At 34.7% G+C, this 13,713-nt stretch overlaps 1 protein-coding gene across 1 annotated transcript in view; it reads right to left on the reverse strand.

Moving 5' to 3' along the window:
- The window catches only part of LOC132559240 (titin-like), a 90,821-nt gene that overhangs the window by 15,129 nt on the left and 61,979 nt on the right, over positions 1 to 13,713 (reverse strand). Inside the window, exons 10-17 of the mRNA XM_060223857.1 lie at positions 8,927 to 9,097; positions 6,879 to 7,052; positions 5,785 to 5,955; positions 5,008 to 5,178; positions 4,467 to 4,634; positions 3,811 to 3,984; positions 3,282 to 3,452; positions 2,550 to 2,711 (exon numbers count right to left, since the gene is read on the reverse strand). Coding sequence (XP_060079840.1) covers positions 2,550 to 2,711; positions 3,282 to 3,452; positions 3,811 to 3,984; positions 4,467 to 4,634; positions 5,008 to 5,178; positions 5,785 to 5,955; positions 6,879 to 7,052; positions 8,927 to 9,097 — 1,362 coding nt within the window. The remainder of the gene's footprint in view (positions 1 to 2,549; positions 2,712 to 3,281; positions 3,453 to 3,810; positions 3,985 to 4,466; positions 4,635 to 5,007; positions 5,179 to 5,784; positions 5,956 to 6,878; positions 7,053 to 8,926; positions 9,098 to 13,713) is intronic.

Here is a 13,713-nt window from a genome sequence, read left to right on the forward strand (position 1 = left end):
TCATTCCAGCTTGTCATTTGTCGGTTCCCTAACAATTTGTGGCCACTTTAGAAATACCAGATCTAGGAATCCCGAATCATAAAAGGAACATAGATGGTCGAACATTTTACAATTTGACATAGAAGATGTATAGGACCTCGCTCTAATTGAGGGCTGTTTCATAGTATGGGCCCCGATAGATTTTGCCCTGAGAACGTACTGGCAAAAGCCTAGAATCAATACGACCAATGTTTGCTGTATCTAAGTGTATTATTATCATGGCCAGCCTGACGAATTTCTACAGATAATATGAAAACACAATAAGGATTCTGGTGTTTTGACAATCTCCTAGATCATTCAATAAAATAATCTATTTTCGACGGGCTTAAATTTCGCGGTCTGTCAAAACACAGTGTTTGTATAGCATTCGATATCGTTTGAAAATAGTAATAACGTAATCCACTTGTACTACAATTTTTTACTTGTTGTCGTTTTCTGACCTTACTTCATGGACTAACCACACCCAGATAACCAATGAAAATAAATTCCCCACACAAATTACTGATATTACAGTTACTATCTTGTCTTCCTTGTCAAAATCTAACTAATTCAACAGAGGAAAAGTCTGAGGCCATCTGGAGGAGAGAGTTCACTTGTTCAAATGTATCCATCGAGCAATTTCTTTACACGTGGGTGACTTACTTGTGTTGAACCAAAGCGATCACGGAGCATCAGATGAAATATCAACACATGTCATCGATGGCGCATACGACGCTGTAACCTTCTGGAACACCTGGATTTATTCTGCTTATATCATTCAATGACATTCAAGTTAACCTTTCTTCTTGTTCATATTTTACCCACGGTTTTTCGTTTTCGAGTTAAAATGATTTTATTGCCATGTCAGAATTTTTACGATAATGAGAGATTATACAACAAAACACTAAATGTTATAAATGTACATAGATTGTCTATGAAGCCAAGAAGTCATTCAGATTCTTCAGACAAGTTCATGTGCAAGATCCTACAAACGTTTGACCTTTTTGTGATGACTATACAGAAATAAGCGACGTTTCGATTTTGATCGACTTTTTTTTATCCTGCACAGAGTACGTAGAGATGTTATTAGACCTATGACTTGTATGAGTACGTATCAAATAGCTCCAAATAGACTAGGGTTTACAACACAGCAGTTAAAGTCAGGATTCCGCTGTGATGATCGTTAGATCTGGATATTGATTAGCAACCTGTCCTGCTTGCTTGGTCAACTTATTTTGAATAAAAGCTACAATAATCAATGTTGATTTACAACTCAAGATAAAGAAATCAGTTACAAAACCATAAAAACAAGCAGAAAAACAGTTTAATATTGAAACATATACCAACAGTTTGAAAAACAACCATTTCCCAACGTTTCTCCTGTATATATTTAAGATAACACTGCGTAAGAATCCAGGCACTGGTTTTTGTACTCTGATACACTGGATTAATTGACAGTGATAAACGCTGAAACGGTGTTGGGTCAAATGCCAGATTGTAAGATTCAGTCATGTACAACCATGAAACCACCCAATAGTAAGTCCTCTAGACTGTTGGTGAGGCAATATCCTCATTGTATGACGAATCTATAAAACCCATTCCTTACCTTGGATATGACGTTATCATTGGACTATTTCAGCGTGGTCAGTATTAGAACCACAGAAACTATAATATACATACGATACATGAAAATTATTGAATAACATTTATTAAACATGTAATCAAATTTACGTATAGTTCAAAACCCTTTTAATGTGCATCATTTCTATAACAAGAGTGTAATTATCAAGAATGTTCTACAAAAAATGCAACTATATTTGCATAAAAAGTCACAGACAAAAATCACATAGACTGGAGACAAACACATAGGAAAACATCATTCAACAACAGTTAAAATTCATTTCAGGGGAACGGTACATTAAAACGCATTTCAATCACAATATTGCATCTTTTTACTCATTTACCCTACAATATCAATCACAATACGAGACAAAATACACAGACCAGGTAATTCACCGAAATTAAGTCACTTAGATCAAATTATCATTAAAGTCGACCTATAGAAAGAAAAATAATATCTTGCATGCACGCATCTATTTCAGAATTCCTACACCGAATATATAAAAGAGAAAAATCCTCAACATAGAATGTGAAAAAGGTTTTTTTCAGCCATTGATATTTATAAAACCTTCACCAGTTCTTAATACATTTTTAAACGCAAACCCAAAACGGCGCACAATCACAAATATCAAGTGTCACGGAAAAGGTCAAAGTTCAAGTTGGTTTGAAAATGCAAAGCGAACTTAGTATACCCAAATACCAACAATCAAAATCAAATGTGGAAAACGATGACAAAACAAGGAAACTATAAGGGAAGTGTGTTTCTCTAAGAGGTAACTAAAGGATCTACCTCACCAAACGGAACGACGATTTAATGTCTGCTCGTGGCGAAACAGTCGGATGTCGACCACCCATGCGAACAAATGCAGCTAGTCAGCATGCGATGCTAAGAACAAAATTATCATTCAAACCTTTTGAACTTTTGTTTTTCTTGCCCGGAGGCCCTTAAAGCTAGCCTGAATCTTAACGGCTGCCTTCTCAACATCTGGATCTGCCAAGTCAATATCTACGATTTCCACTTCCCTTGTTTTGGTTTCCGTGATATTCATATTCAATGGCTGTTCTACCGATGTCTGTAAACAACATGATAGCAATTTGTGACACTTATCGTGTTTCAGTACACATAAGCGAACTCTTTGTAACAGATTGACACCAGCAATAGTCTTAAGTTAGAATTATTAGTGTTACAATAACAACTGGCTCTACTAAATAGTGTTCCTTTAAAGATTCTTGTAACTCACTTGGGAGAATTCTGTTTCGGTACCGTATATTTTCATTAAACAATTAAAGGAACGATATCTTTTTCTTTGGGAGGCAATAACAATAGAATCAATCAGTGTAGCGCCTTGCATTTTTTTCAGCAACAGCTGCAAATGTTTCTAAACGTTTGCTGGTGACGAAATACATCGTATCACAGCAATGCAACACATACCATTCTGATATTTTTTTCTCAATTCCGATGCTTATTTAAACTCTAAAACCTTAACTGCTATCGACATCTATTCTATCTCAAAAAAAGTTGCCGATCCAACAACAATAGTAGAAAATTATGACCATAATCGCATACTTATTTGCAACCTAACAAAATAGATTTAACTTCAGAGTAATTAAGACTGAGTACTGACAACACCTAAGTATCCAACCTTCGATTTCCCAAATTTCCGAGACTTTAACCCTTTAAATGTTGCTTGGATTTTTACGGCTGCCTTTTCTACTTCTGGGTCATTTAAGTCAATGTCAATTTCCTCTTCTGGCGGAACATTGACAGAAGATGGAGGAGGCGTTGGATTAGTATCAGTAAGTGACGCTGATGACTGAAAGTAAGTTTAATAAAGTAAGAAAGACAAATGAGTATGAAAAAATAATTCAATTATTCAAATCCATTGTCATTTAAACATTATCATAAAATCAACTTTTCTGATGTTGATACGGACACTAGGAATAATTGGATTCATTTTTTTCAATATCTCCCCTTCCACGTCGATGGAAAGCCCAATTCAATATTATCCTGACCCTGAATTTCCCAAAAATGTTTTTAACATTTTCTTTTCAATGTTGTCATACTCTCCCATGTGGAGAGAGAAGTTCATAATTGATCTTGGTCTGAGCTTCCAAGGTACAAATCAATGTCCTTGAATTATAATCAATTTCTCGAACAACACCAATTCAAACCTTTTTTGATCCGAACTTCCGAGACTTAAGACCTTTAAAAGTAGCTTGAATTTTCATAGCAGCTTTTTCAACTTCTGGGTCGTTAAGATCGATGTCAATTTCTTCCTGCTCGGGTGGTATTACGGGAGGCGGAGGGACGGGTGGAGATACGGTTTCGATGTTTCTGAGTGTTGACTGTAATTTATTATGATAACATTGCAAGTCAAATTATCAAGTTTTATAACGTGTGTGGTATTTATGCAATTGAAAAGTGTACTTTTATTCTCTTGTAAGACCTATTTACTTAGATGTTAATTCAAAATCTATACAAAACCAACTGAACGACGTTAGTTCTGATGCTTTGGATTTTTTTAATATAAAATGCCAGAGACATCATGTTACTATACATATCAAAATACTAATTTTGAAGCTAGACTTGAAATCTGTTCCTAACATTACTGTATAAAATTTATCAAACCAAAGCGGGTTTTTTTATTTATTTATTTTCCCCCAGTACAAATACACTAATTGAGAATTCCAACAGAAAAAAGTGAAGTGCCAAGATTACATAATGCATTACAGGGTTAAAGGTCATCGTATCAACCTTTGATTGATAATAACTTGTTTATGTCCTATTTTCACATCATTATCCCTAAGAAAACTACAGGATTAAAAACCTTCTTGACTCCGAACTTCCTTGACTTTAAACCTTTAAAGGTAGATTGTATCTTAAGGGCTGCCTTTTCAACTTCTGGATCGTCTAAATCTATGTCTATTTCTTCCTCGGGGACAGAGACTGGAGGTGGAGGAGATGGTTCCATATTATTAGGAGGCAAACGTGTTGACTGCAAAGAATATAATTTGTAACATTCAGACACGTGCGCTGGAACTGATCAAATATTAACATATTCTAATACTTTTGTGATTTAACAATGTTTAAATGAAATAATGATCGTATGCATTTTATTTCGTTGGGTTTTCGGACAAAGGAGTTAAAACTGACAGGTGAGAAGACATTAAATTAAATCATAAGGACGACCATTGTTAAATTTTGTTCCTATAACATTTTTTCTAAAGTTTGATGTTTATCTAGACTATTCAATCCATATGCATCAACGGAAATGAGTTTCGAATGATCTTTTCTACTGAAACAAAAAAAAAAAATGTTCTATGTTTCACAGCTCCACTCCATCATCCTTAAAACACAAAAACTCAAACCTGTTTAGTCTTTATCTTCCGGGACTTCAGACCTTTGAATGTTGATTGTATCTTTATGGCCGCTTTTGCGACTTCTGGATCATTTAGATCAATGTCAATTTCATCTTCTACTGGAGCGGTAACAGGCGATGGTAGTTTGACGCTATTGATTGGAGGGGGACATTCTGACTTCTGATAAAATAATTGTTAAGACAGCATAAAGATTGACGCACTATAATCAGTGGATAACTAACGTGTATGAGTAGCCACAGTGGTCATCCTAAGGTGGAGTATTTGATACATCAAAGGGCTTACAAGGACGTAAACGTACGTCAGTAGCACACTCCAAAGATTATAATTAGACATAACATAGCCACAAAACAATTTAAAGGGCTTCATACAGTTGTCTTGTCAGTGATATAAAACGTCTAAAGTGTTGGGAACTGGCGACATCAATATATCATCCCGTAATGAAGTGTTGATAATTTTAGATTAGTGCGATAAAAAGAATATAATGAAGTGAATTTCTACTAAAGTTAACATATTACGGTTGACACAATCAAATTCAACGTCTGGTATTTCTGGTGCGATATTTAACATCGACGTTATGACAAATCCTGAGTGATATACACATATGAAATTCCATCAACGTGTAATGTCCTACTCCTGTTGAATTTGGGATCTTAAATTATACCCTCCATAAAACCTTTGATTACTACAACAATCACAAGTTTCAAAATTAAAGTTAATGTCAACATTTTCCACAAATTTCCACAAACACAACAACGAAGTGCAAACCTTTGTGTTAAGCTTCCGTGACTTTAAACCTTTGAATGTTGATTGAATCTTAAGCGCTGCTTTCGCAACTTCAGGATCATTCAAATCAATGTCAATTTCTTCCGTGACTGGAACTTTGACGAAAGGTAGAGTGCCCAGTTTTGTGTTATTTATATTAATAGGTGGTGATGACTACAGTGAAAAGAGAAATAGTAAAATCGTTTGATAACATAATGCACGAAAACAAACAATTATCTTTTTGTATAAAACATATAAAGCATAAAAACATCTGGCAAAGATTGTACAAAAGACAAAAGTGAATAACACCTTTTCATAACTTAGAGTCAGATACAGTAGTCAAACAATGAATTAAACTGCATCATACAACAGTTTCGCCCTCTGCGACCTCATCAGTGATGCTAAGGGCCATGGTGACAACTCAGGAAAATCTATCTTAAATGATCAAAAATAAAGCCAAAATCTAAACAGGGAAGTGCAGCAGCCCATAAAAAAATTATTTGAAGATGTTCAATCTTTCTCAAAAGAAAATAGTAATTATCATCCGATATGTAAGAGATTTCTCAAAGTTTTTTTTTTTGTTTTCGTGTCCAAGGTCTGACTCTTGGATGAAAATGGGGTACCCGGTAAGAGAATCGAAACCCGGAGGTCTATATATATATAAGTGAAAGCTGATTGCATTATCTCCGACCATCCATGAATTATGATATTAACCTGCTTATTCTTTTATCATTGTTGTGTCAACTTCACAAGGAAAACAACATCAATCTGGCAATCAATCTGATGAATTAATAATTTTTACAAAATGTGCTCCAAATTAAATCAAAACATGCATGCAACCCATTACAAACTCCCTGTGTTAAAAACATAACTTTGGTGTAAAGGATATGTACAACAAGGTAGAGAAGGTACAGTGGATCAGTTCTTCGGCAATATAACATAAAATGCAAATGAAGCCCGGATGGATCTCTGTGCAGATTTTGTTCCAATGTTCATGTTTTATATCATATTATCTTTAATACAAAACATTTCTACAATCGCTCCTAAAACAAGCAGCAAAGTAAGAAAGAGTAAGAAGCATAGACTCAAACCTCCACTTTCGTACTATCAGCAACAGTCGTCTTTGATTTTCGAGACCTCAGACTTTTGAAACTTGATTGGATTTTTACCGCCGCTTTTTCTACATCCGGGTCAGTGAGATCAATGTCAATTACTTCATGTGGATCATTCTCCATCGAGGACTGTAGGGATGCCAGTGAGGGTTCAGGGTCCTTTTAGTAATTACCCCGTAGTGAAATATTAGAAAGAGAAGTTCAGAATAAGAAGACAAATCAGCTTCACAAATGTTAAATGTGAGTGTAAAATAAATCAGTACCTTGTATTTCTTTATCATATATCAAAAACTGATTTTCTATGTTGCTGTTATCCACATACAAGTTTGAAGTTTATTTACAACTAGGCAAAGGTTTGGGGTAACTGATAAATTTCTGCGAGTTAAAACACAGCAGTTATCTATATGCAGCAGGCACTGTGGTACATGTATTTTAAATAACAAAGGTGAAAAAGAAACTAAGAAGACGGTAATAGGAACTAGGGAGATATCATTTCATTAGCAATGACAAGATGAATCATCCATAAACATGAGGAATAAATCAAAATGGTGAAATATGTACATTATTCGATAGCATGGAATTGTCTTCAATAACTCAACAACATTTCATGGTCATGTAACACTCGACTTGGCCAAAGAGAACCAAGGCCACAGAGCAATGCTCAGAGACCCAAGGCCACAGGGCAATCCTCCAAAAAACCCAAGGTCACAGGGCAATCCTCCAAGAGACCCAAGGCCACAGGGCAATCCTCCAATAAACCCAAAGCCAAAGGGCAATCTTTAATAAAGACCCAAGGCCACGGGGCAATCCTCAAAGAGAACTAAGGCCACAGAGCAAGCCTCCAAGAGAACCAAGGCCACATGGCAACCCTCAAAGAGAACCAAGGCCAAAGGGCAATCCTCCAAGAGACCCAAAGCCAAAGGGCAATCCTTGATAAAGACCCAAGGCCACAGGGCAATCCTCAAAAAGACCCAAGGCCACAGGGCAATCCTCAAAAAGACCAAAGGCCACAGGGCAATCCTCCAAGAAACCCACAGCCACATGACAATCTTCCAAGAGACCCAAGGCCACACGGCAATCCACAAAGAGATCTGAAGTAATGTGGCAATTCTCGATCATACATGGGGTTATGTGGAACTTCAAGATTTTTTTTATACCTCATCCATGATAACTTAAGTATCCTCTGAGTTTAAAAATCAATGTCTTTGCAAATCTGAATAGAAATCAGAGAAATGAAATTCCCAAGGTAACCCTAACCAAAAAAATATTCTTAACGACATCAGAATGATACCAGTAGCTCTGAAAGAGCCACAACGTTATTTTTTAATCATATACCACAGAGGACTGACAGTATGTATGTACAGACCATCAACACTGTACTTGTGAACTTACGAATCCTGTTCTGAAACTCCAAAATTTAAAAGAAAAACCATTGTACTATTTCAGCTTGAAACTATGTATTCAAAATGTGAAAATGAGTAGCAAAGACGATAAAAGTCATTCATAATATGACTGCAGAAATGTAAAGAAAAAGAAAATAATTAGGTTATGTCACTTGATAACAATGATATATATAAAACAAGTTTTCAAGTATGAAAGTTAACATATAGGATGTTGTGAGAGAAGTTGAAACATGTATAAAACATATGATATTAGAAATGTAGATTATTAACAAATAACAGTTCAATATTCCATATTTCAACAGAAACTGCAAGAAAATTCTGCAATAGTAATTTCATTAGTTTTTAGAATAATACAGTGAAAAGAGCTCGGTCTTGCAAACTGTGATGACAACAAAACTTCCCAAATGTTGTTTTGTATGCAGACCAAACGTGCTAATATAAAAGAATATTTCAGTAGACAATGCATAGACACTGTAAACAAGAGAGAGACAATTGACAGAAAGATGAGTGAATAAGAATGACAGAAAAAAGGTGATATTCAATTTTAACCACCATGCGAACTCCTGAAAAACTAAATATGAAAATACTTAAAATTAAGAAGAAAAAAAACAGACCAATGTGCCATCAAACCTTGACTGATTTGAGTTCCCTCCTTGTTTTCAATCCTTTATATCCGGCCTGAATTTTAGTGGCAGCTTTTTCCACATCAGGATCTGCCAAATCAATGTCTATTTCGTTGTTGTCCTTTACATGTTTATCGTCATGTATGTTGATAAATCCACCGTCGGTTTCAAAGGCCGACTGTAACACAAGCACACTAGTCTTTATATAGACCATGCAAGATTCGACTGATATTGATCTAAAGTGTTACTCGCTGTTATAGCAAATCTAGCCCTACCGCTTCAACTGATAGTAATACTTTTACCTCTACAATGTAATACAAAGTACCGTGAGTTACAGTTCACCTTCCTTTGTAATGCTTCTCATTAATTGCAGCTATGTTGTTATCCAATATAATCTTCACTGTATTCATAGGTAATCCAATTACGTGCTTTAGGTTTGTATGTTGTTACAAGTGTATAGACTTCGGTAATTACTGTTGTATACCAATTATCTTACAAATTAAACGCTATACAAACATTTGGTCATCATTGCATGTAATCTATTTGTAAATAGCATCATTTAGATATGTCTATTAAACCCGTCCACACCCGTTAACCCTGTCTATATTTGCATGATTCTCCCTAACTTTCACTCCAATGCTTTACACTCATTAATCCATCAACTCCCATTCTTACATTTGTGTTTTATTCATAACTCATCAAAAAAAAAGGCCAATACAAATTTTTGGCATGCACGAAAAAGATAATTTCTTGATTTATATCATAACAATTTCTGTCAATACAGCAAAGCAATGTATCGTTTAAAAACTTTTTCAATTCCAGTTACTCATAGTGATATTCGAAATAACAATGAAGTTAAAAATATTAAATTTTGAACACAGAAATCATTACAAAAACGATAAAATATCAATAAAACAGTGATATTCATCAGTAAGCAACCAAATGTTGAGAAGAAATCTCCGAATGAATTGGTTTCAATAATAATGAAAAAAATACACATATTTAAGAAAACACAACATCTTAACACTGTTCAAAGTTACAGAACTTATGCTAACAAAGAACAGTCATTCTCTATAATTGCTAGCAGTGTTGCAAAGAACTGAAACGTGAAAAACACCTACACCAGTGACATAAAAAATAGGGTAACCATAGCTGTCTTAAAATTCATCAAATTGTAACAGAAAACATAAAAAAATACCAACATGTCAACATCATCATCATCAAAACTCAAATTCCATACACAACAAGAAAATACCAACATGTCAACATCATCATAATCAAAACTCAAATTCCATAAACCTAGGACAAAATATGAACAACAGAAAGAATTACACTGAAACTCATGAAAAAGTACAAGAAGATTAAGACTAAATGGCACGGAAGAGCTAGAGTCTTCTGCTTCAGACAAATGTTTTTGTAGTTATGACCTTTTCAATAAAGAAAAAGAAGGCATTAGGAAAATCATATATAGGAATAGAATAAAAGATGAAATATCAGAATAAGTCTATAAATATAGTAATCTAGGAATAGGAATCTAGGAGCATCAATAAAATCAGTTCAGACTATTGAAGATTAGATGTAAATCTGAGATGGTATATAAGATCCTAAAACGTGATAAAAGTTGGTTGGTAAGGTAGTAGGTTTTGGTGTTCAGTCATGATGAAGATATCTATTGCACCACAGGGATCACCAGAAATGTAAGGAAATGACACTGTAGAAGACACGCCAATAAAACTGTACACGAACCTGAGATTCTGCGTTGGAGAGGCACAGACAGCGAGACATTAAATGACTCTTACATTGTAAAAAATACACAGCAGCTCAGGTTGTTCTTCCGGAGATATACACCAGCATCAAAAACAATAAATGTTCACATACACTTTCAAAAGTTTGAGCGATTGTTGTACAAGATTTTTTTTTCAAAATATTCAACCTAAGTCATACTAACAGTTGTTAAAACATTTGTGCTTTCTTTGGTATATACCGGCGCTTATTGAAACATATTCAACTTCAGCTGTACACAGACACTTTGTAAAACCTCTGCTATATAGATATTTTGTAAAACTCCCTACATAAATCTCAGCTATACTATAACAGTGTGTATAACACAACCTCAGCTATACTATAACGCTGTGTAAAACACAACCTCAGCTATACTTTAACGCTGTGTAAAACACAACCTCAGCTATACTTTAACGCTGTGTAAAACACAACCTCATCTATACTATAACGCTGTGTAAAATACAACCTCAGCTATACTATAACGCTGTGTAATACACAACCTCAGCTATACTATAACGCTGTGTAAAACACAATCTCAGCTATACTATAACGCTGTGTAAAACACAACCTCAACTACTTATTTTTTTCCACTGTTTTTCCTACCTCTAATATTCTCTAAAACTTTCCTCTAAGGTTGTAAATACAGCTTCAACAAATTCTTATCTGAATCAGAATCCTTATTTATTTTCTTACCTAACTTAAACATTGAAGGTTGTTTCAATCTTCCTTCAAACTTTCAAGACTGTTTGATCAACCAATCTAACAACTTTATATTCAACAAGGACTCTGTAAACAGATTAGTTTCGTTAAATTATCACTTGGCAACATCTAAGGAAACATGAGAGGTCAGGAAGCACAATGCCTTGAGCCTTGTATCTTGTAACAGGGTGGTGAAACAGACATATTGATCTGACAGGTCCATAGAAACAACGCTATGCTTTACCGAGACCACCATTACCAACGAAATGTCAAACTTACTTATGAATCTATTGTGAATATGCGCCTGTCATTTGTGCATAGAGATGGTTATAATCCTGTTCTGTAAGAGCCTGTCTATAACAGTCACCACTATATGCTTGGTAAAGAATTAAACATTAGGAAGTTGGAAAGCAGGGGATACCAAGCACTCATCTTTAAGAAAGACAGATATAATCAATTAAATTGCCTTAGAGAACATAGAAATGTATGGAATCATTTGAATATTGGGCTTCCTGCCACAGGGCACCTCCATTAACTGACCATTAATAATGGTGATGACTATATCATGAGGTTTACATATTTTACAGTTATTACAATATGAACAATATCTTAAATTGAACTTTTTTTTAAAAAACAGTGCATATATTTACTCAACATCCTGTATATAACTCACTTCAATAAGGCCTATAATACCCCTGCACCCAAAGGTGTCTCCATAGCAACAGGAAACATCAGGTAATAATTGTATGTATCTAAAAGCTCACCTCTATATTGTATATTTAAGTACCATGCCAAAATGAAAATGTATCAAAATGCAATTATACTGAATTATAAATAAACAGCAAAATTTACTCCCACAACTAATATAATGAAAATGTATCAAAATCAAATAATTGAATAAAAAGAGAGTTTTTCTTCAATAATTGATCAATCGGGACACTGCTCCTTTTCAGTGTAATGAAGTATCTAGTATCCAAAGAGACTGGTCCAAACCTGTGATGAATTTCTACATAATACCGAATAGAAAGAAAAATCCTTTGTGGATTCAAAACTGTTTGGTAAAAACTGAGAAAAAAGGACCTTTACAGAAGATTAAGGCGCCACAACAAAATGGGCAATAACTCTTTAAAAAACATTCTGATCCATCTGTGTAAAAATGTAGTAATTCACAAACCAAAATGTCCCACTATCAAACAACTGTTATTACAATGGCATATTTTTTTGTGTGTTCTTGTGTTTTAAATGTGAGATAACTGTGCAATCACATCAGCTATATGTCTGATGAAGTTGACAGAGTGTTGTCATTAAAACACTTCAAACAATTCTCAATCTGGTTGTACTACATATAAAACTGTGTGACAACAAACAGAAATGAAGGACCTTGAATTAAATCTGGTGCACAACAAAGATTGAAATTTATATTCACTAAACATGTATCCATGAGAAGAAATATTTCCACAGTATCCTTGAGATTCCTCTTTTTGCTCTTAGTGAAATGTGTGAATGCCAGCTATGATTGAGGTTTGGTTGAACCAACACACTGGTTAGCAGCAGTTATAGGCAAACAGTGAGACAATGCATAATTCCTTCATGAAGAATGTCAATGCTTGTTTAAAAAGCCTGAATCAAACCTTCGGGTAAAACCTTCCTGAAGTGAACTTTGTCGGGATATGTGATTTACAGAAAACCAATACGACTGTAAAAACAATAATACCACAATAACTTAATCTTTAATTTCATGCAGGTTCTATCTACCAAATATTTCCCTCTGTTATTTCACAGCCTTCAGGTCATACTTCATATAAAAACCCTGTAAACATCCTAAAGTGAAAATGAAATCATGCTGAAAGTACACATACTGATCAATTTCCAGAATAAAAAAGGAAAAACAGACAAAACTGAAAAAAAGGTCCATCTGAGTGAAAAATATGACAAGGTGAAATCTTCATCAGCACAACAGAAAAAAATCACAGATCACCAACAACGTACTAAAGTAGACTTATCGTGCAGATCGAACCTGTTTTTTACGAATTTCTTTTCGCACTTGATGACCTTTAAAACTAGCTTGAATTTTGGTAGCAGCCTTTGCCACATCAGGGTCATTTAAATCAATGTCGTCTGTATTACTGTGGTCCCCCTCAGACATCTCCGTGTCTTGATCAGGCTGAAATAAAAGGCTCATTTTGATTGGCTGGCAAGAGACCTTGTGCAGACAATATAAGAATGATATGTCATTATATAACAATCTCACAGAGAACATCGTGCCTGGTCACGACATATTTTAAAAGCAAACATGTCTCCCACTGACATTGC

This window comes from Ylistrum balloti, unplaced genomic scaffold (assembly GCF_031769215.1).
Source record: "Ylistrum balloti isolate Yb309-2 unplaced genomic scaffold, AGI_CSIRO_Ybal_v1 Utg370882, whole genome shotgun sequence".
In the NCBI taxonomy this organism is placed as follows: Eukaryota; Metazoa; Mollusca; class Bivalvia; order Pectinida; family Pectinidae; genus Ylistrum; species Ylistrum balloti.